The 21,936-nt window shown below is 46.6% G+C and overlaps 1 protein-coding gene across 1 annotated transcript; it reads left to right on the top strand.

Annotated features, from left to right (window-relative positions):
* The first annotated feature begins 3,995 nt into the window (after positions 1-3,995).
* On the top strand, positions 3,996-21,741 carry PBK (PDZ binding kinase). The gene is made up of 7 exons (XM_040348150.1): positions 3,996-4,207; positions 6,844-6,940; positions 9,669-9,811; positions 12,864-13,033; positions 14,579-14,708; positions 16,514-16,687; positions 20,650-21,741. The coding sequence occupies exons 1-7, from the start codon at positions 4,126-4,128 to the stop codon at positions 20,850-20,852; spliced, it is 999 nt and encodes a 332-aa protein (XP_040204084.1). The 5' UTR covers positions 3,996-4,125; the 3' UTR covers positions 20,853-21,741.
* Positions 21,742-21,936: the final 195 nt, after the last annotated feature.

Below are 21,936 nucleotides of genomic sequence, written 5' to 3'. Positions count from 1 at the left end.
ATCCTAACCCCATAGGCCAAACCTGAACCCCTAGCCTTAACCCCCGATCCCTAATCCCTAGTTTTAACCCTGACCCCTAACTATAATCCTAAACCCTAGGCAAAACCTGAACCCCTAGCCTTAACCCCAACCCCTAGTCTTAACCCCGACCCCTAACTATAATCCTAAACCCTAGGCAAAACCTGAACCCCTAGCCTTAACCCCGACCCCTAACTATAATCCAAAACCCTAGGCAAAACCTGAACCCCTAGCCTTAACCCCAAACCATAACTCTAATCCTCACCCCTAACCTCTAGTCTTAACCCCAACCCCTAACCTTAACCCTGACCCCTATGCCAAACCTGAACCCCTAGCCTTAACCCCCAATCCTAGTCTTAACCCCAACCCCTCACCCCTAGCCTTAACCCCGACCCCTAGGTCAAATCTGAACCTCCCGATCCCTAATCCCAAACCCTAATCCTCACCCCTAACCTTAACCTTGACTCCTAACTCTAATCCCTATCCCTGACTATAACCCCAACTCTAATCCTAGGCCAAACCTGAACCCCTAGTCTTAACCCCAACCCCTAACTCTAATCCTCACCCCTAGTCTTAACCCCAACCCCTAAACTCTAATGCTCACCCCTAACTCTAATCCTAACCCCATAGGCCAAACCTGAACCCCTAGCCTTAACCCCCGATCCCTAGTCTTAACCCTGACCCCTAACTATAACCCTGACCCCTATGCCAAACCTGAACCCCTAGCCTTAACCCCCAATCCTAGTCTTAACCCCAACCCCTCACCCCTAGCCTTAACCCCGACCCCTAGGTCAAATCTGAACCTCCCGATCCCTAATCCCAAACCCTAATCCTCACCCCTAACCTTAACCTTGACTCCTAACTCTAATCCCTATCCCTGACTATAACCCCAACTCTAATCCTAGGCCAAACCTGAACCCCTAGTCTTAACCCCAACCCCTAACTCTAATCCTCACCCCTAGTCTTAACCCCAACCCCTAAACTCTAATGCTCACCCCTAACTCTAATCCTAACCCCATAGGCCAAACCTGAACCCCTAGCCTTAACCCCCGATCCCTAGTCTTAACCCTGACCCCTAACTATAATCCTAAACCCTAGGCAAAACCTGAACCCCTAGCCTTAACCCCGACCCTAGTCTTAACCCTGACCCCTAACTATAATCCTAAACCCTAGGCAAAACCTGAACCCCTAGCCTTAACCCCCGACCCCTAGTCTTAACCCTGACCCCTAACTATAATCCTAAACCCTAGGCAAAACCTGAACCCCTAGCCTTAACCCCGACCCCTAACTATAATCAAAAACCCTAGGCAAAACCTGAACCCCTAGCCTTAACCCCAAACCATAACTCTAATCCTCACCCCTAACCTCTAGTCTTAACCCCAACCTTAACCCTGACCCCTAGGCCAAACCTGAACCCCTAGCCTTAACCCCCAATCTCTAGTCTTAACCCCAACCCCTCACCCCTAGCCTTAACCCCGACCCCTAGGCCAAATCTGAACCCCCGATCCCTAATCCTCACCCCTAACCTTAACCCTGACTCCTAACTCTAATCCTTATCCCTGACTATAACCCCGACCCCTTACTCTAATCCTAAATCCTAGGCCAAACCTGAACCCCTAGTCTTAACCCCAACCCCTAACTCTAATCCTCACCCCTAGTCTTAACACCAAACCATAACTCTAATCCTCACCCCTAACCTCTAGTCTTAACCCCAACCCCTAACCTTAACCCTGACCCCTAGCCTTAACCCCCAATCCCTAGTCTTAACCCCAACCCCTAGCCTTAACCCCGACCCCTAGGCCAAATCTGAACCCCCAATCCCAAACCTTAACCCTGACTCCTAACTCTAATCCCCATCCCTGACTATAACCCCGACCCCTAACTCTAATCCTAAATCCTAGGCCAAACCTGAACCCCTAGCCTTAACCCCAACCCCTAACTCTAATCCTCACCCCTAGTCTTAACCCCAACCCCTAAACTCTAATGCTCACCCCTAGCTTTAATTCTAACCCCTAGGACAAACCTGAACCCCTAGCCTTAACCCCCAATCCTAACCCCTGACCCCTAGTCTTTACCCCAATGCCTAACTCTAAGAATATAAATAATAATACATAAATAAATCAAAATGAATTGAAAGGGATAGCCGGTGCAATGTACTTCAGTCCCTCATATTGTATTGGGTGGTCATGAGTGGATGGCATATGCACCAGGATCAGAGACTCACACCATTGGATGGAAGCCGATTTCATTGTTATTCTCATCTTTGATTGCCAGATAATGACGTACCTGGAGGAGTTTACTAACCTCCCTCTCAGCGGTTTGAAAGTACTCTAAACTATCCCGGTACGTTAAATCTTTTGCTTTCAGCTTCCCTACAAAGGGTGAAAGCTCACAATCAGTGTTTCCAAACACCCCGTCTACAGCCGCTATCCACTTGTCTACAGTAGCGCAGTTTTGGTTAAATTGGTCTTCATACATTTGGGCCTCCCGCGACGTCTCCTGGATTTTCAGGTGAAGAATGTCGTCCTGAAGAACCTGGATATCCTGTTTAAGTTTTACCATTTCATCGACCTGATGAATGGCAAAGTCAATACTGTCATCGTACTTCTTCTCCATTCTCCTAAAGTGATCTATGATGTCGTTCACCCGCACCTGCCCAGTTATCGCCATCAGTGTTTTATAGGTGGCTTCATAATATTTGAGGGTTTCTCCATGGTCTTTTCTCTTCTTTTCCTCGGCCTTGGTGCTTCCCCTTGCCTTTGTCTCGGGGTTCGCAGCCTTACCCTTTAACACCGCAGGACCCACTAATATTTTTTTCTGTGAGGCTTTTTGGACCTGAGTTTCCTTCTCATACTTTCTCATGGTCCTATCGATCTCCTCAAACCTCCTGATGGTCCTATCGATCTCAGAAAGTTCTCTATCTGCCTTCTGTTTCAGAGCCACGCCTCTGGAAATCAGCGCCTTCCTTTCTCTCTGCGCCGTATTCGTTTCTCTTTTCATCTTTTTAATGGCTTCCCTCAGTTCCCGGCGCTCCCGGAACAAGGCGCGGTGTAGCAGATTAGCCGGGCCTTTTTTGAGGCACAGCTCTTGGACGATCTCCCTGTTCTTGTTCTTTTGGGTGATCGTCCTTGCAATTTCAGTTTCAAGGCGCTGCAGCTCGTCCTGCGCGCACCTGACCTTTTTTTCGGCGGCGCTTCGCCGTTCTAAGGCTTGGAGGGCATTTGCCTTCTTCTGGTCGACAATCTTCCCCTCCAGTTCGTTGATTTGATGGTCCAGCCTGGCAATGCATTCTGATTGCTGCTGGATGGCGGAGTCGTAATGTTCGATGGATTCTTTTAGATTTTTGATGTCGCGGACAGGAGCGGCTTTCTCCGCCCTGATTTTTGGTTTTAGGGTGTCAAGTTTTTGAGTGAGCGCGTAGTTTTCTTTTTTTAACGCATCGATCAGCTTACCCTGATTTATGAGGGTTAAATTCAGGTGAGCGGCCTGCGTCCTCGTCCTGTCCATTTTTTGGAGTTGCTCCTGAAGTTCGTCCAACTTCCCGTTTGGGATGTCGGACATGCCTGGATTGGTTTGCATTTGCAACATGCTAATATTCTGCATTTTTAGCTTTATTATGTGATAGCAATAAAACTAAGATCTGGTTGGGAAAAAAGTTATCTGAAATTACACTGTTTACAGTGATTATTTATTTTAAAAACAAGTTCTAATGCTCGTAGTACAATTGTATACACAACAGGCACACACTAAACTCGTAAAAACACAACGGTTCTGCTCAGGACTCTGGTCAGCTGCCTTATATACCTTCGATCCCACTCTGACGTCACACCTGTGCTTGTGCAAGCACGCAGCGATCACGTGATCACGCAGTGGAAGTGCACTGGTTGGCCTGGGAATGTGGAGGGTTTGGCTCCTCCCCCTCGGCGTCACGCGCGCGCCTGCCAAACCAATCAGCAAAAGGGAGGAGGGGGCGGCGTGCACGGAGACTAGAGCGAGCGTACGCGCCAGGTCCTGACTACGGAGCGCGCACGCTGCGGTGGATTTGAAGGAAAGGCGCGGGAGAAGGAGAAAAAAAAGAAGGGACGGGCTTAGGCGGTGGAAACCGGGATGTCAGGGCGCAGCGGTGACGGGGCTATGTCGGCCGAGGCATTCAAGACCCCTCTGAAGGGGGGCCGGAGGAAGTCTTCGGGTGAGAGGGGGAATTCTGGGAGTGCGTGGCTGGTGTGCATGTATAGCAGGATAGGGGGAGGGGAGAAGAGAGCAGCTGTCACCATGGAGATTCAGGGTGGGGTACAGGGCCACATTCACACAGCTTGGGTTGTCATTGTGTGGGGTGAGTGCCTGTGTCCCCCATTGGGAAGATGTCCCTTCACTTCCTGTCTCATAGGAAGTGACGGGAAATCCCTAAAGTGTCTCTAGAGCTAGTGTCCCCCCATTGGATGATTTCCTCTCACTTCCTGTCTCATAGGAAGTGACGGGAAATCCCTAAAGTGTCACTAGAGCTCGTGTCACTAGAGCCCCCCCCCCCCCCCATTGGATGATTTTCCCCCTCACTTCCTGTCTCTAAGCCAAAATGGGAAGGGAGAGGACACCCCCCCACACACACGTATTGTCACCAGAATTGGTGTCCCCATTGGAAATATTTTTTAGATTTTTCTTCACTTCCTGTCTCATAGACAAAACATGATGTGAGAAAATCCATTTAGTGTCACTGGAACAGCATACCCCCCCTCCTAAAGTGGTGTTGCCCCAATAAATCCCCCCTCCCCCGGATTGTTTTCTTGTGTCACAGCTAAAACAGGAAGGGAGAGGAAATCCGTCGCCCCCCCCCCCCCCCCAAGTGTTGTCACCAGAATTTGTGTTGTCGATGGAATTGGTGTCTCCTGGGAAGATTTTCTCTCACTTCCTGTCTTGTAGCCAAAATGGGAAGGGAGAGGACACCCCCACACACATAAGTATTGTCGCCAGAATTAGTGTCCCCTTTGGAAAGATTTTCTTTCTCTTCCTGTCCCCCCACACACACCCCCACGTGTGTTGTCACCAAAATTAGTGTCACCTTTGGGAAGATTTTTCCTTAACTTCCTGTCTCGTAGCCAAAATGGGAAGCAAGGTCCCCATCCTTCCCCACACACACGTACGTGTTGTCACCAGAATAAGTGTCCCCTCCGGGAACACTTTCTCTCACTTCCTGTCTCGTAGCCAAAATGGGAAGCAAGTCCCCCCCCCCCCCCCCCCCCCCCCGCACACGTGGTGTCTCCTTTGGGAAGCAAGGAACACACACATGTTGCCACTTCCTGATTTTTTTCCTTCACTTCCTGTCTCATAGCCAAGATGGGAAGCAGGGCCCCCCGTCCCTCCCCCCCCACACGTGTTGTCACCAGAATTGGTGTCCCCTCTGGGAAGCTTTTCCTTCACTTCCTGTCTCGTAGTCAAAATGGGAAGCAAGGACACCCCCACACACACACACACACACACTCTCTCTCTCCCCAGAATTGGTGTCCCCTCTGGGAAGATTTTCTCTCACGATCTGTCTCGTAGCCAAAATGGGAAGCAGGGACACCACACACACACACACACACACACGTGTTGTCACCAGAATTGGTGTCTCCTCTGGGAAGCTTTTCCTTCACTTCCTGTCTCGTAGTCAAAATGGGAAGCAAGGAACACACACGTGTTGTCACCACTTCCTGTTTTTTCCTTCACTTCCTGTCTCGTAGCCAAAATGGAAAGCAGGGAACGCACACATGCATTAGTGGATAGGTGGCACTGGTAGGTGTTGTATGTGTGTGTGTGTGTGTGTGTGTGTATGTATGTATGTGTGTGTATGTATGTGTGTGTGTGTGTGTGTGTGTGTATGTATGTGTATATATATATTTCTCAACGACAGTGTTGGGAACGCATTGGTGGCACTGGTAGGTGGCGTGGATTAGCGCCACTGATTGGAACTGATGTCCCTGTAAGTTGTAACAGAAGCTGGCTGGCGGCTTTCTTCTTTTCTCCTCCAATCTGATTTCTGAGGAGAAAAAAAAAAGATAATCGGCTTCTGTTTACTTTTGTGATCAGCTGATCACGTGGTAAAGAGCCGCAGTGATTGGGCCGAGTCTGAAGGACTGGACGATCACGGAGCGTGCCACAGGGGGCACATGAGCAGCATGTTCACGGGAGGACGTCCAAGGATGCCCCCTTGGCACTGGAAGGCCACGCTGTAGCCGTCTTTCTATAGTGCGGGTGCAAAGTGGTTATAAAGGCTGAAGTAGTGTTCTTTTTTTTTTTTTTGTCCATGTATTTTCTGCATGAAGGTAAAAAACCCCATCTCAATCCAGTGATGTGGACAAGAGCAGTGGCTCTCCCGGGTCATTTGCTTCTCGTTCATTGGCTTCAGCTACTGTCCATCATCGCTAATGAGGGGGGGGGAGCTCCGCTCTGTGACTGGACACACCGAGAAATAACTTGGGACCCCCAGATCAAGCAGCTGGGAAGATCTGCAAATACCAACTAGTTATAATAGGAAGGACTACTTGTTGGGGGGGCGGTAAAAACAGACATCTGGTCCAGTTTTGCAGTCTGGGTGCTCCGGACTCACCAGTATAGATGTGTATTGTAAGAATTGTGCAGCTGGATGTTTTTTTTTATTATTATTTATTTCAGTGTGAACTCCTCCCCCCCAGTATTGGAGAGGTCTTTGCTCACACACCACTGGCTTGCCTCTCTATTGATTGATTTCTGAGGTGGTCCGGCCCCATGCCTCCCAGTGTTGATGGGAGAAACCGTGAAACGCAACGTTCATTCTCCAAGCTAACGATCGGAATCCTCTTTTCTTCACAGATGTGTCTACTCCATCACCAACGTTCGCCATCCCAGCTTCACCGTTCATGCAGAAGTTTGGTTATGGAACCGGGGTCAGCGTTTACCTGATGAAAAGGTGAGCTCAACATTCATCATGTCGTTTTTTGTCAGAAGTAACGGCACACTGAGCTTCCCGGTGAATGGCTTGGCAGCAGGGTACTTAAATCTGTGGGTTAGCAAGGAAGGGCACGTCTGTGGCAGTGGCGTACTAAGTGGGGGGCGGGGCGCCCTGGGTGCCACACACTGGAGGGGTGTCAGGCCGGCCCCCCCCCCCCCCCCCCATGACTGAAGCGGAGACATCGGACGGTCGCAGGTTTAAGCAGCAGCAGGTAAGAACAACGCAGCCAGTACCACACACAGAGAGCCTGGAGGGGGTGTTCGCCACGCTCGAGTGACACCCGTCTCTCTTGGCCGCTCTGTCTAATCTGTCTCGGCCGCTCTGTCTAATCTGTCTCCGCTGTCTCGCACAGCCGAGCAGAGTGAAGCCGTCGCCTCCTCCGTGTAGACTACACGTGCCATGCATCATGTCCCGGCCGCGCTGATCATCCGAGCTGAGGTGACAGGCGAGTTACATTATGGGTCTGAAGGGGGAGTCTGTAGTGTATTGTAGGGGAGGTATGGGACTGCACTGTAGGGGGGGGTGTATTTGCACTGTACGGGGGTCTGTTTAACATGCAGGGGGTCCAGAACGGGTGGGGGGGTGTCTGTGTAACATACAGGTGTCCAGAGCTGTGTAATGTAAAGGGGTCCAGAGGTGCTGTGTAATGTACATGATAGTGACAAAGATATTTAAGGATGCAGAGGTATGCAAGGGGGCACAGTGGGGTGTTTTTACATTTTAAGGTGGGGGGGTGTGCCAGATATAGGATCTGCCCCGGGTGCCAAATGCACTAGGTACACCCCTGGTCTGTGGGTAAGCGAGGAAGGGGGGCATCTGTGGGGCATCCATCACACTGGTCAGTAGAAAGTACGCCGTCTCAGTCGCTGATCTCGCACGATTTCATTCCTGCACACCGGGGGGCAATTTCAGAGACACCTGTGCAGGGTTTCTGCGTAGATGTCCCCCAAAAATATATAATAAAACATATTTTTTCCTCAGTTTAGGCCGATACGTATTCTTCTTCATATTTTTGGTAAAAAAAAATCGCAATAAGCGTTTATCGGTTGGTTTGTGCAAAATGTATAGCGTTTACAAAATAGGGGATAGTTTTTTATTGCATTTTTTATTTTTTTTATTAATTTTTATTTTTACTACTAATGGCGGCGATCAGCGTTTTTATTTATTTATTTTTTTTTCTTTCATGACTGCGACATTATGGCGGACACTTCAGACAATTTTGACACATTTTTGGGACCATTGTCATTTTCACAGCAAAAAATGCATTTAAATTGCATTGTTTATTGTGAAAATGACAGTTGCAGTTTGGGAGTTAACCACAGGGGGCGCTGTAGGAGTTAGGGTTCACCTAGTGTGTGTTTACAACTGTAGGGGGGTGTGGCTGTAGGACTGACGTCATCGATCGCGTCTCCCTATAAAAGTGATGACTCGATCGATGCAGCCGCCACAGTGAAGCATGGGGAAGCCGTGTTTACATACGGCTCTCCCCGTTCCTCAGCTCTGGGGAGCGATCGCGAGGGGGCGGCTAGAAACTAATAGCCGCCCCCTCATCCCGGATCGCTCCCAGAGCTACCAACCGCCGCATGTACCGGGGGGGGGGTCCCAATTGGACCCCCGACCCGCGGAACGGCAGGGACGTACATGTACGCCCATATGCCTGTACGTGCCATTCTGTGGACGTACATATACATGCGGCGGTCGTTAAGAAAAATGCAATTCATGAGATACTATTAGACTATTTGCTAAATTATGTGCAAATAACGTGCTAGATTAAGTGCAAAGTTGCTAATAAATATGCTAAATGGATAAACAATCAAGAAAAAAAATATGTGTAAATACAAAAGACCATTAGAATATAAATGCTATCAAAACACCTTAGATGTGCAATATGCAAAATACTACGAATTTCAATATGAAACAGCAAACAATTTGTCTATATGGAACAACAAAGAAAAAATCAATTCACAAAGTGTTCCAATAGTGAAAAGTCCACTGCTAGCGGTGCTCCAAAAGGATGTGCAATGTGAAAAAAAAAAAAAAAAAAAAAAAAACCTTAAAAATTTCAATATGAAACAGCAAACCATTATCAATATGGAAAAGCAAAGAAAAACATTTAATTCGCAATGCATTTCAATATGAACAACTGTCCACTGCTGGTAGTGCTCCTTACACTCGTTATTTAAGGTGCAACTGTTTCTTCCACCCGATAAACACGTGCCACCATCACCTACTGCTAGATTGAACACTCACCAGACCCCGCACAGTAAAAGGCACCAAATGATTGTTTTTTTTGATAGCAACTGGATTTGTCCTCTGCTTCTCTCTCACAACGGATTCCTTAATGTCTCAAAAACAAGGGGCTCATCGTGGTGTAGTATGTCAAAAGGATTTTTAATAAAAATATTAAACAGTGGTACACGTGCAAGAAAAGTGCCTTTGACCGGCACTGAGTTCCCTTGGCAGTGTCGAGCGTTATAGCCGCTCACCAGCGTTCGTTTTTTGCTCCTCGAGCGGCTTGCGTTCCACGCTTCTATTGCCCTGCGCTTCGACAGCCAATCTTAACGCGCGACACACATCCACACCGCGTGTATCCTCACAGCTTCTACGCGTTTGGCAGTTATTGCGTCATCAGGAAAGCTCACTTTTGCTTGCACTGTCTGCATCTAATCCTGTTTTGTTGTTTTAGGTCTCCGAAGGGCTTGTCTCAGTCCCCGTGGGCTGTGAAGAAGATCAGTAAGCAGTGTGACAAATCCAGCAAGAACCTTTATGAGGAGAGGTTGAATGTGGAGGCCAAGATCCTAAAGGATTTGCAGCACCCTAATATTGTTGGTAAATACATTTTTTTTTTTCTTCTGTTCCCCCGTGTGTGTGTGTGTGTGTGTGTGTATGTGTGTATATGTGTGTATATGTGTGTTGTGTGTGTGTGTGTGTGTGTGTGTGTGTATATATATATATATATATATATATATATATATATATATATATATATATATATATATATATGTGTGTGTGTGTGTGTATACATGCATACATACATATTAGTGCTGTCAGTTAAACGCGTTATTAACGGCGTTAACACAAACCCATTTTAACGCCGTCAATTTTTTTATCGCGCGATTAACAAGGTTCACCCTTTAAAACATTTTTTTTGTCAGCACGTACCTCTTAACCCTTTCACGCCGACGGGACGCATATATGCGTCCTCGGCGTTCGGGGGTCATACCGGGATGATGCCTGCAGCCGCAGGCATCATCCCGGTACCGTTGTTTAGAGCGGGCGATCGGCTATCCAAACATAACAACCGATGCGGCTAAAAGCCGCTCGGTTGTTATGCCGGATGAGCGGGAGGGGACATCCCCCCCCCCCCCCTTTCGCCGCTCTTACTGGGCCTCCCGTCCCACCGGGAGACCCGATCCTCCATCCGCCGCGTTCTGTGTTCAGGCGGAGACTGACACTAAGCCGTAAACGGCTTTGATTCAGTCTCCGCATTGAAACCACGGAAGCGGCGTCATGACGTCCCTTCCGGGTTTCTCGGCTGCCAATAGCGCCAGATTTTAAAAAGTACACAGTATTCAGAATCGCCGTTTTCGGCGATCTGAATACTTTGAAGTGCAAAGGAGGGCTCGGAGGTCTTTTAGACCCCGATCCCTCCATCAAGAGTACCTGTCACCACCTATTGCTGTCACAAGGGATGTTTACATTCCTTGTGACAGCAATAAAAGTGATCAAAATGTAAAAAAAAAAAAAACACAATTTAATATTATAAAAAAAAAAAAAAATGTTTTAAAGGGTGAACCTCCTTAATCGCGTGATTAATCGTGAGTTAACTATGACATTAATGACATTAATCGCGATTAGAAATTTTAATCGCTTGACAGCACTATATATATATATATATATTCTTGAACTGTGTTATGAAAAACTGCCCCATATTTTACCTTAGGGCAGGTTTACTGCAGTAGCTTTCTCCAGTCCCACACATCTCTTGTTCCTGAATGGATTTTAAAGCTAAACTCCAGGCAGAGTATCCCCATTTAAAGCGGGATTCCACCCACAATTTAACCACTTGACACCCGCACGCAGTCATGACGTCCAAAACGGGGACCTGTTATCCTGGGTGGACGTCATATGACGTGATGGGCTTTGCGGGGGGATATCTCAATGATGCCTGCACCCGGAGGCATCATTGAGATATCATTTTTTAGCGACGGCGATCCTGCGCACCGTAAGAACGATCATAGCGGCGGTTCCGCCGCTAGATCGTTCTTACAGGCGGCGGGAGGGGACATCCCCCCCTCCCGCCGCCATCCGGTGCTTCTCCGGGCTCTCCCGTCCCACCGTGGGCCCGGAGAGATGATCGCCGTCCGCCGGATGTTTGCCATAGAGAAGACTGGTGACCAGATGGTCACCAGTCATCTCTATGACCGTCGGAGGCCCGGGCGCGATGTGATGACGTCACGCCCGGGTCCCTGTAAGTAAACAAACCGCAATTGCGGCTAGTTTGAATGAGATCTGTGAATTTTTTTTCACAATCTCATTCTTTCCAGCCTGCAGGAGAGATGCGGGGTCTTATTGACCCCGCATCTCTCCTTAAAGAGGACCTGTCACACACATTCCTATTACAAGGGATGTTTACATTCCTTGTAATAGGAATAAAAGCTATTGGGAAAAAAAAAAGTGTAAAAAATAAAGAAATAAGTAAAATAAAAAATAATAATAAAAAAATTAAAATGCCCCTGTCCCCGGTAGCTCGCGCTCAGAAGCGTACGCACACGTAAGTCCCGCCCACGTATGTAAACGTCGTTAAAACCACACATGTGAGGTGTCGTTGCGTGCGTTAGAGCGTGTGCAACAATTCTAGCACTAGACCTCCTCTGTAACTCTAAACTGGCAACCTGTAAAAATTTTAAAGTGTCGCCTATGGAGATTTTTAAGTAACGAAGTTTGGCGCCATTCCATGAGTGTACGCAATTTTAAAGCCTGACATGTTGGGTATCTAGTTACTCGGCGTAACATCATCTTTCATATTTTACCAAAAAATTGGGCTAACGTTACTGTTTTGTTGTTTTTTAATTTATGAAACCATTTTTTTTACAAAAAAAAAAACGTTTGAAAAATTATTGCGCAAATACGGTGCAAGATAAAAAGTTGCAATGACCGCCATTTTATTCCCTAGGGTGTCTGCTAAAAACACATATATAATGTTTGGGGGTTCTGAGTAATTTTCTAGCAAAAGAATGATGATTTGTACATGTAGGAAAGAAGTGCCAGAATAGGCCCGGGAAGGAGGTGGGTTTTAAAGCCCGGTATTGAAGTGGTTAAAATAAAAAGTCAGTAGCTACCAACAGCGTAGCTGCTGACTTTTAATAAGGACACTTACCTGTCCTAGTCGCCTGCGATGTCGGTCCCCCGACAGCGATCACATGCGCGACTCGCGCAGCGCTTTGTGAATGGGTGGCTGTCTCCTGGGATACACACAGTTCCCAGAAGGCAGCGCGGCTCATTCACAAGACACGGCCGTCTTAAGACGAGCCAGAAGAGCTACTTTCGCATAGCAACCGTCTTTTCAGGCAAGTATAATTTTTATTTTTTTATTTATTTTTTTAAGATTTTTTTTTTTTCTAGGGGGGCTGGGCAAAAAACGGGTGGAATTCCACTTTAACACGCGTAGTGCAAGTATTGTGATTTTGAGCCGATATCTGAGTGAGCATTTCCAGTACAGGAGAGGAGCCGGTACATATGTACAAGGCTGAAGGTCCGCTTATGTTTGTTAGATGGAAGAGATCAAGGTCACCATTTCCTACATCCCTGCTCTGCAAAATGACGACATACACTGGTTTTGTTTTGTTTTTTGTCTATTTTTTTTTTTTCTCCTCCTAAGGTTATCGAGCCTTCACCAAATCTAAAGATGGCAGTATGTGTCTTGCAATGGAATTCGGTGGGGATAAATCTTTGAATGACCTCATAGAATCCAGGAATGAGGATGGACTGGGCCCGTTCCCTGCTGACGTTATTCTGAAAGTAGCTTTACATATGGCCAGAGGCCTGAAGGTACGTCTGGACACACCTTGTACAGTATTGTATGTTTTACAATTCCTGAACCAAGAGGCCAACAATATCTCAAATCAATCTGATATATCTGTATCTTTTTATTTTTTATATAATATCCCCCAAAAATATATAAAACACATCACACTAAGTGTATATTGATTGGCTTGCACAGAAGTTATAGCGTGTACAATATTGGGGATAGTTTTTATGGCATTTTTATTTTGTTTTTACTAGCAATGGTGGCGATCTGTTTGTGTGGGTTGTTTTTTTTTTTTGTGTGTTTTTTTTTTTTTTTTTTCAGGACTGCAACATTATGGTAGACACTCTTGACACTATTTTGGGGCCATTGTCCTTTATACAGCGATCAGAGCTACAAATAGCCACTGATTTCTGTATGAATGACACTGACAGGGAAGGGGTTAACACTAGGGGGCAATCAAGGGGTAAAATGTGTCCTAGGGAGTAGCTCTTTCCCATCTTTCTCATCCCAGTGGTTTAATCTTCCCCTTAATAGAAGGGTGGTGCCAATTTGGGTGCCTCTAGGGCTGCATGTAGTCCCTAGTTTTTGATGGTTATGTTGCACACCCCTCATTTGGGCTGCTTTTGAACCTCCTGACAGTCTGTTCTTCTTTTTTTTTTTTTTTTTCTCTGCGTAAATAGATGTCTAGCATGGCACGCGTTAAAATTGTTCTCACTTCCTGTTCTTCTGTCTGTAACTCCACACAGTAATGCAAGGCTTTCTCCCTGGTGTGGAGAAAGCCTCTTAAAGGGGGCGAGCAGGAGTGTCAGGACGCCCACCAACACAGCTCCTTTCTCTATCTGCAAAGTAGAGTGTCCTGACACACCTGCTCGCCCCCCCCCCAAGAGGCTTTCTCCACACCAGGGAGAAAGCCTCGCATTACTGTGTGGCGTTACAGACAGAAGAACAGGAAGTGAGGATTTCTCAGAAGAAATAAGGACATTTAAAAGCAAAATGGAAGGATGAGGTAAGTGAAGGAGGACCGCACTAAGGTAAAGGAAGCCATTTAGGAAAAAACAATTGTACTTTTACAACCCCTTTAAGGAAGGCACCACAATTGGGGTTGTACCGATAACCGAGTAATTTCACGAGTGGCTTGAACCAATAAATTTTGTGTTGTGATTTGAGCCCATACAAAATGAATGGGCTCAAATCGTGCGCGATTCCTGTCTGAAGCGCATGCCATTTCCCCCACCGCTCCTGTGTGGACTCGGGCTGAAATCACTGACAAGCCTGGGTTCACACCGGAAACCACCTGCCATTCGGACAGGAATTGCACTGCGTTCATGTTCAAACTTGTGTGATTTTTGGGCCTATTCATTGTGAGCTTGTGAAAATACTCGGTATCTGCATTTAACACCGTTACACTGAGGACTTCTAAAGTCATTACATACTGTAACATAAAAGTAATACAATTTCATAATAACAGTGTAGTTTTGGTGCTGGTTAGCCAGGACAATGGTAATTATCAGCATTCTAAGGGTTTTTTATGGTTGATTGATTTCTGTGGGTCTCTTTCTTCTTAGTATCTACACAATGAGAAGAAGATCCTCCATGGTGATATGAAATCCTCTAACGTTGTCATCAAAGATGACTTTGTGACGATTAAGCTGTGTGACGTTGGGGTGTCTCTGCATCTGGATGAAAACATGACTGGTGAGTAGAAAGCATTAGGGAATTGCATAAGGTGGTTGTGTATGTACAGGTCACACATCCGGGGCTCAGATGCGCCACTTGGGGTAGTATTTCATCCACTGATACCAATAGGGTGAAATCTACCCCCCCCCCCCCCTCACCATTTCTCCTAAAAAAGATGGGGCATGGTTTACTACCACTAACCCCCCCCCCCCCCCCCCAAGTCTGATGGGCAATAAACTGGCCCTTTGTTTAGAAAGTTTGGAGACCCCCTGATATGTAGGTGTCTACAGTACTGCAGTTTGGTTTTGCATTTAAAATCCTGTCTTATAGGGGTTGTAAAGGTACAATTTGTTTTCCTAAATAGCTTCCTTTACCTTAGTGCAGTCCTCCTTCACTTACCTCATCCTTCCATTTTGCTTTTAAATGTCCTTATTTCTTCTGAGAAATCCTCACTTCCTGTTCTGTCTGTAACTACACACAATAATGCAAGGCTTTCTCCCTGGTGTGGAGTGTCGCGCTCGCCCCCTCCCTTGGACCACAGGAGAGTCAGGACGCCCACTAACACACAGCTCCTTTCTCTATCTGCAACGTAGAGAGCGTCCTGACTCTCCTGTAGTCCAAGGAAGGGGGCGAGCATGACGCTCCACACCAGGGAGAAAGCCTCACATTACTGTGTGGAGTTAGACAGAAGAACAGGAAGTGAGGATTTCTCAGAAGAAATAAGGACATTTAAAGTGGAGGTTCACCCGGAAATGTTAATTTTTAACATTAGATTGATGCTTATTTTGTCTAGGGGAATTGGGTAGTTTTTTTAAAATTGAAGCCGTACTTACCGTTTTAGAGATACATCTTCTCCGCCGCTTCCGGGTATGGGCTGCGGGACTGGGCGTTCCTACTTGATTGACAGTCTTCCGACGGTCGCATACATCGCGTCACAATTTTTCCGAAAGTAGCCGAACGTCGGTGCGCAGGCGCCGTATAGAGCCGCACCGACTTTCGGCTACTCATGACGCGATGTATGCGACTGTCGGAAGACTGTCAATCAAATAGGAACGCCCAGTCCCGAAGACCCATACCCGGAAGCGGCGGAGAAGATCGCTCTCTAAAACGGTAAGTACAGCTTCGTTTTTAAAAAAATTACCAGATTCCCCTAGACAAAATGAGCATCAATCTAATCGGGTGAACTCCCGCTTTAAAAGCAAAATGGAAGGATAAGGTAAGTGAAGGAGGACTGCTCTAAGGTAATGGAAGCTATTTAGGGAAAAAAATGTTTACCTTTACAACCCTTTTAAATTCTTTCTGCACTTTTTTTTTTTTTTTTTTTTTTGAAGAGGATGTAAAGGTAATTTTTTTTTTTTTTTTTTTCACCTTTTATGCATTAAGGTGAAAAAAAACATCTGTGGATTAACGCCCCCACTTTACTTACCTGACCCCTCGAAAGTCCTGCGCTGTGAACGCCCTTGCTTCTCGGCTCATTCATTGGTTGACAGCCGCGCAAGCCAATGGCTGCGCTGCTTTCAATCACGTCCAATGACGCGGGCGGATATGTCCGGCTGTATCACAGGAGGGCGCCCGCAAGAACTCGTTCCCCATGCGAGCTCGCATTAAGGTGATGAGTTCTTGCGGGGAGGAGCTGAGACAGCCGCCGAGGGACCCCAGAAGGCCAGGTTTGGGGACACTCTGTGCAAAATGAGCTGCACAGTGGAGGTAAGTATAACATGTTTGTTATTTAAAACAAATACCATTTATTTACCCTTTAAATTGACAGAAAATCCTAATATGTGCTTTTTTTTTTTTTTTTTTTTTTTTTGGCTTTTGGCCAGTGAATGATCCAAAGGCCCAATACATTGGCACAGAGTCCTGGAAAGCAAAGGAAACTTTGGAGGAAGGCGTCATCACTGATAAGGCTGATATATACGCATTTGGCCTCACCTTGTGGGAGATGATGGTTCTGTCCATACCGCATCTCAACCTGCCAGAGGAAAATGATGATGAAGGTTTGCAATTTTGTGTGTGGGTGTGGTGGTTTATTTATTTTTTATGGTTTAGATTGGTGAATATAATTCCTGTTAAACTGCATGTTTTGCTGAACTTAGCCGAGGTCCAACCTAAAAAAAATACCTAAAAAGGCAATTTTTTTTTATTTTTTTTTATACTTGCCAGAAATGGATGTTACTAGGCAGATTGTACTAATCTGCCACTTCCTCGTCTGCGGTGATGTCCTCCTCGCGTTGCCTCTGGAGAAAGGGAGGCGTGCAGCCTTCTGGGACACACCGCCCATTCACAAAGTGCCGCGCATGCGCAGTAGGAAACGGGCAGAGAAGCCGCAAGGCTCCACTGCCTGTTTCCCTTGGTGAGGACGGTGGCGCCGGGACCTGCCGCTATCGACGGATCGGCCTCGGGCGGCCGACATCACGGACAGGTAAAAGTCAGCAGCCACAGTGTTTGTAGCTGCTGACTTTTACTTTTTTTTTTTTTTTTTTTTTTAAGCTGGACCTCCGCTTTAATCGCTTCAATACTGGGCACTTTTCTCCTCCCTCTTTCTCCTCTCACCCTCCTCCCCCCCCCCCCTCTTCCTTCTATGTATAGCTCCCCCCCCCCTCTCTTCCTTCTATGTATATCTCCTCCCCCCCCCCCTCTCTTCCTTCTATGTATATCTCCTCCCCCCCCCCTCTCTTCCTTCTATGTATATCCCCCCCCCTCTCTTCCTTCTATGTATATCCCCCCCCTCTCTTCCTTCTATGTATCCCCCCCCCCTCTCTTTCTATGTATATCTCCCCCCCCCCCCCTCTCTTCCTTCTATGTATATCCCCCCCTCTCTCTTCCTTCTATGTATATCCCCCCCTCTCTCTTCCTTCTATGTATATCTCCCCCCCCCCCCCCTCTTCCTTCTATGTATATCTCCCCCCCTCTCTTCCTTCTATGTATATCTCCCCCCCCCCTCTCTCTCTCTTCCTTCTATGTATATCTCCTCCCCCCCCCTCTCTCTCTCTTCCTTCTATGTATATCTCCTCCCCCCCCCCCTCTCTCTTCCTTCTATGTATATCTCCTCCCCCCCCCTCTCTTCCTTCTATGTATATCTCCCCCCCCCTCTCTCTTCCTTCTATGTATATCTCCTCCCCCCCCCCCTCTCTCTTCCTTCTATGTATATCTCCCCCCCCCCCCCTCTCTCTTCCTTCTATGTATATCTCCTCCTCCCCCCCTCTCTCTTCCTTCTATGTATATCTCCCCCCCCCCCTCTCTCTCTCTTCCTTCTATGTATATCTCCTCCCCCCCCCCTCTCTCTCTCTTCCTTCTATGTATATCCCCCCCCCCCTCTCTTCCTTCTATGTATATCCCCTCTTCCTTCTCCCCCCCCCCCTATTATCTTGGCTGGTATACTTTTTCTTTTTTTTCTTAGGTCCACCCCTTCTCCTATACAACTGAAGGTTAACCAGTTTGTCCTCTGGAAGATTTACACCCCCCCACCCCCACAAGACCTGGCCGTTTTTTTTTGTTACCCGCGATCGTCTCACGGAGAGGACGAATGAGGAAATACTGGTGTAAACAAGCATTTTCCCATTCTTCCTCGTGACAGGACAGTGATTACAGCTCCCTGTAATCGGCAGTGGTGATCAGTGTCATGTCGCACGTAGCCAACCCCCCCCCCCCCTCAGTTAGAACACATGCCTAGGACACACGTAACCCCCTACATTGCCCCCTCCTGGTTAACTCCTTCACTGCCAGTGACATTTTTACAGTAATCCGTGGATTGTTATATATTTTCTGATTGCTGTATCAAGGACAATGGTCCCAAAATGGCATCAAGTGTCCGCCATAATGTCGCAGTCACAATAAAAATAGCTGATCACCGCCATTAGTACTAAAAAAAAAAATTATTAATAAACTGCCATAAAACTATCCCCTATTTTGTAGACGCTCTAACTTTTTGTGCAAATCAATCGCTTATTGCGATTTTTAGCAAAAATATGTAGAATACGTATCGGCCTAAACTGAGGGAAAAAATGTTTTATGTATCTTTTTTGGGGATATTTATTATAGCAAAAAGTAAAAAATATTGCTTCCCCCCCCCCCCCTCTTTAACCACTTAAGCCCCAGACCTTTAGGCAGCTAAATGCCCAGGCCAGGTTTTGTGATTCGGCACTGCGTCGCTTTAACAGACAATTGTGCGACGTGGCTCCCAAACAAAATTTGGCGTCCTTTTTTCCCCACAAATAGAGCTTTCTTTTGATGGTATTTGATCACCTCTGCGGTTTTTATTTTTTGCGCTATAAACATAAAGTGAATTTTTTTTTAAAAAAATGCAATATTTTTTACTTTTTGTTATAATTAATATCCCCCAAAAACATATATATATATATATATATATAAAAAAAAAAAATTTCCCTCAGTTTAGGCCGATACGTATTCTATCTACTTTTTAGTAAAAAAAATCGCAATAAGAGTTTATCGATTGGTTTGCGCAAAATTTATAGCGTTTACAAAATAGGGGATAGTGTTATTGCATTTTTATACATTTTTTTTTTTTTTTTTTTTTTTTTACTACTACTAATGGCGGCGATCAACGATTTTTTTTTTTTTTCGTGACTGCGACATTATGGCGGACACTTCGGACATTTTTGGGACCATTGTAATTTTTACAGAAAAAAATGCATTTAAATTGCATTGTTGTGAAAATGACAGTTGCAGTTTGGGAGTTAACCACAGGGGGCGCTGTAGGAGTTAGGGTCCACCTAGTGTGTGTTTACAACTGTAGGGGGGTGTGGCTGTAGGACTGACATCGATCGAGTCTCCCTATAAAAGGGATCACTCGATCGATGCAGCCACCACAGTGAAGCACGGGGAAGCCGTGTTTACATACAGCTCTCCCCGTTCTTCAGCTCCGGGGAGCGATTATAAACAAATAGCCGCGCCGTTGTCCCGGATCGCTCCCCGAGGGAACCCGACCGCCGCATGTAGCGGGGGGGTCCCGATCGGACCTCCGACCCGCGGAAAGGCAGGGACGTACAGGTACGCCCATTTGCCTGTACGTGCCATTCTGTGGACTTACATATACATGCGGCGGTCGGGAAGTGGTTAAACTAGGGTTGTACCGATACCAAGCATTTGCCTGAGTACTTGTACTCGGGGCAAATGCTCTGATACTTCACCTGATACCTGGGCAGTCAGGGTGATCAGTGCTGTGGAGGAGTTACAAGCACTGATCACCCTGTATAGATTTAAGTCTGACAGCCGGTCCCCTCTCTTAAACCCCCCCGCCACGGCTTTCAGCGGTGATCGTTGCTTCTTTCCCCCACACGATCACCGCTGGCTGTCCCCATCCATCCTTCTCCATGCATCTGTCCCCCTCCATGCTGAGCCGGTAATCCCGGCTCCTTCGTTTTCTGAATGGACAGAGTCAGAGATCACAGACTCTGTCCATTCACATAACTGAAACATTGTAACCTCCTGTGATTACGATGTCTCAGTTAATGAATGAAGAGAAGCCGCTGTCTTTTCTCCTTTCATTTTCAGTGCAGCTGAGTCTGCTGAGAAAGGGACTGGGGAATCTGTGTCCCTAGTCCCTTTCCCTGTCTCAAAGGGGAGATGTCAGAGGTCTGTTAAGACCCCTGATATCTCACCATAGTCCCCCCAACAGGGCTGATAAAGAAAAAAATTGCATTAAATAGAAAAAAATTAAATACAAAAAACACTGACACTGTCCCCACATACACCCCCCCCCCCCCCCAAAAGAAGAAAGCATTGTAAAAAAAAAATATACTGACACATGTGCCACTTTCACTTTTCGGTATTGGCAAGTACTTGGGGAAAAAAAGGTATCGTTACTCGGTCTTAAAGTGGTATCGGGACAACCCTACTTTAAACTCCAAGTAGGGGTATGTGGTGGACTTTAAAATCTGATTCCGCTTAGGTTGGACCGTCTGTAATGGATAACTGTTGATCTCCATTGTCTGTACAGAGGACTCCTTCACGGAGGAAGACTTCGATGAGGACGCTTATTACGAAGCTTTGGGCACGAGACCGGCACTTAACATGGACAAGCTGGATGAGTCCTACCAGAAGGTGATTGAATTGTTCTACGTGTGCACCAGCGAGAATCCCAAGGAACGGCCTTCTGCAACTCAAATTGTGCAGGCCTTGGAAGCGGAGGGTGTCGAGTAATTTAAAATGCTGTTTAAATTGTTTTAATGGTTTTTAACTACGAGAAGGCAGCTTTTTTTTTGCTGTAAAGTCTTCTAGAACAGTAGTATAGAGTGATGGTGAGCTCTGTTTTCAGCAGAGGTGTTAATGCTGTCATATGAGGCTCGAAGTAAACACAACAGTTCACTGGTCATGTCCCACATAGCCGGTCCCTGACATGTTTGTCTGTCCAATGTGAAATCATTGCTGGCACTGAGGCACACAAACCTACCTCTAGCCAATGATGGTGCCACCATTTGTAGTCTTCCTGAAGACACTTCTGCTGTCCCCATGCATCATGGTTAGATCCTATAATGTGCATGCCCAGCCAAGCTTTTATTTTGGAATAACTGTGACAACAGGGTATTACAAGGGTGTGTTGGTACTAAAGGTAGGGTTTGATGTGTACAAAACCTAAACGTGATACAAGGTGCACTTTCATATGAGGGAAAGTTTAAATGGCCCCTTTTGCAGTTCCCTACACATAACTGCAGCTAACAGCCCTCCAGTACCTATTGACTTGTGTAAGCTGTCCTAAGGTCCCACCGGGCTGCTGCTTTCTACATACTTCTGGATTTCAGTCATGGTTGGGGCTTCTTTGTAAAATCTGAGACATTGATTGGCTGCTCATACCAAGGAAGATACTTTTTGGGCCTTTGCATAGCATAGAACCTGTCGTCGTCCCCCGCCCTACTGGAAGTATTAACAAAGAAAAGCTGGAGGGAGTCTGCTTGTGGGCTAGGTCTTCAGTAGGCTACAACCGGTGTTTCGTCAAATTGGGCGACCCGTCAAAGTGTAACGGAAGTGACGTTTCATCGCCGCCATCTTGTTACACCCCACACTCCTCCACAGTAAGGATACAGTGAGGAGGGGGAAAACGGACATCTTGCTACACCCTGTACTTCTCCACAGTAAGGATACAGTAGCGGACATCTTGTTGCACCCTGTACTCCACAGAAAGGATACAGTGAGAGGGGGAGTGGACATCTTGTTGCACCCACCGGAGTTTTACATTTTTTTTTTTTTTTTTTTTTTTTACAGTAAACTGGCTTTATATAGTGAAATA

The sequence above is a fragment of the Rana temporaria genome, chromosome 4 (genome assembly GCF_905171775.1).
Source record: "Rana temporaria chromosome 4, aRanTem1.1, whole genome shotgun sequence".
Classification (NCBI taxonomy): domain Eukaryota; kingdom Metazoa; phylum Chordata; class Amphibia; order Anura; family Ranidae; genus Rana; species Rana temporaria.
This window is presented reverse-complemented; position numbering and strand designations above follow the sequence as displayed.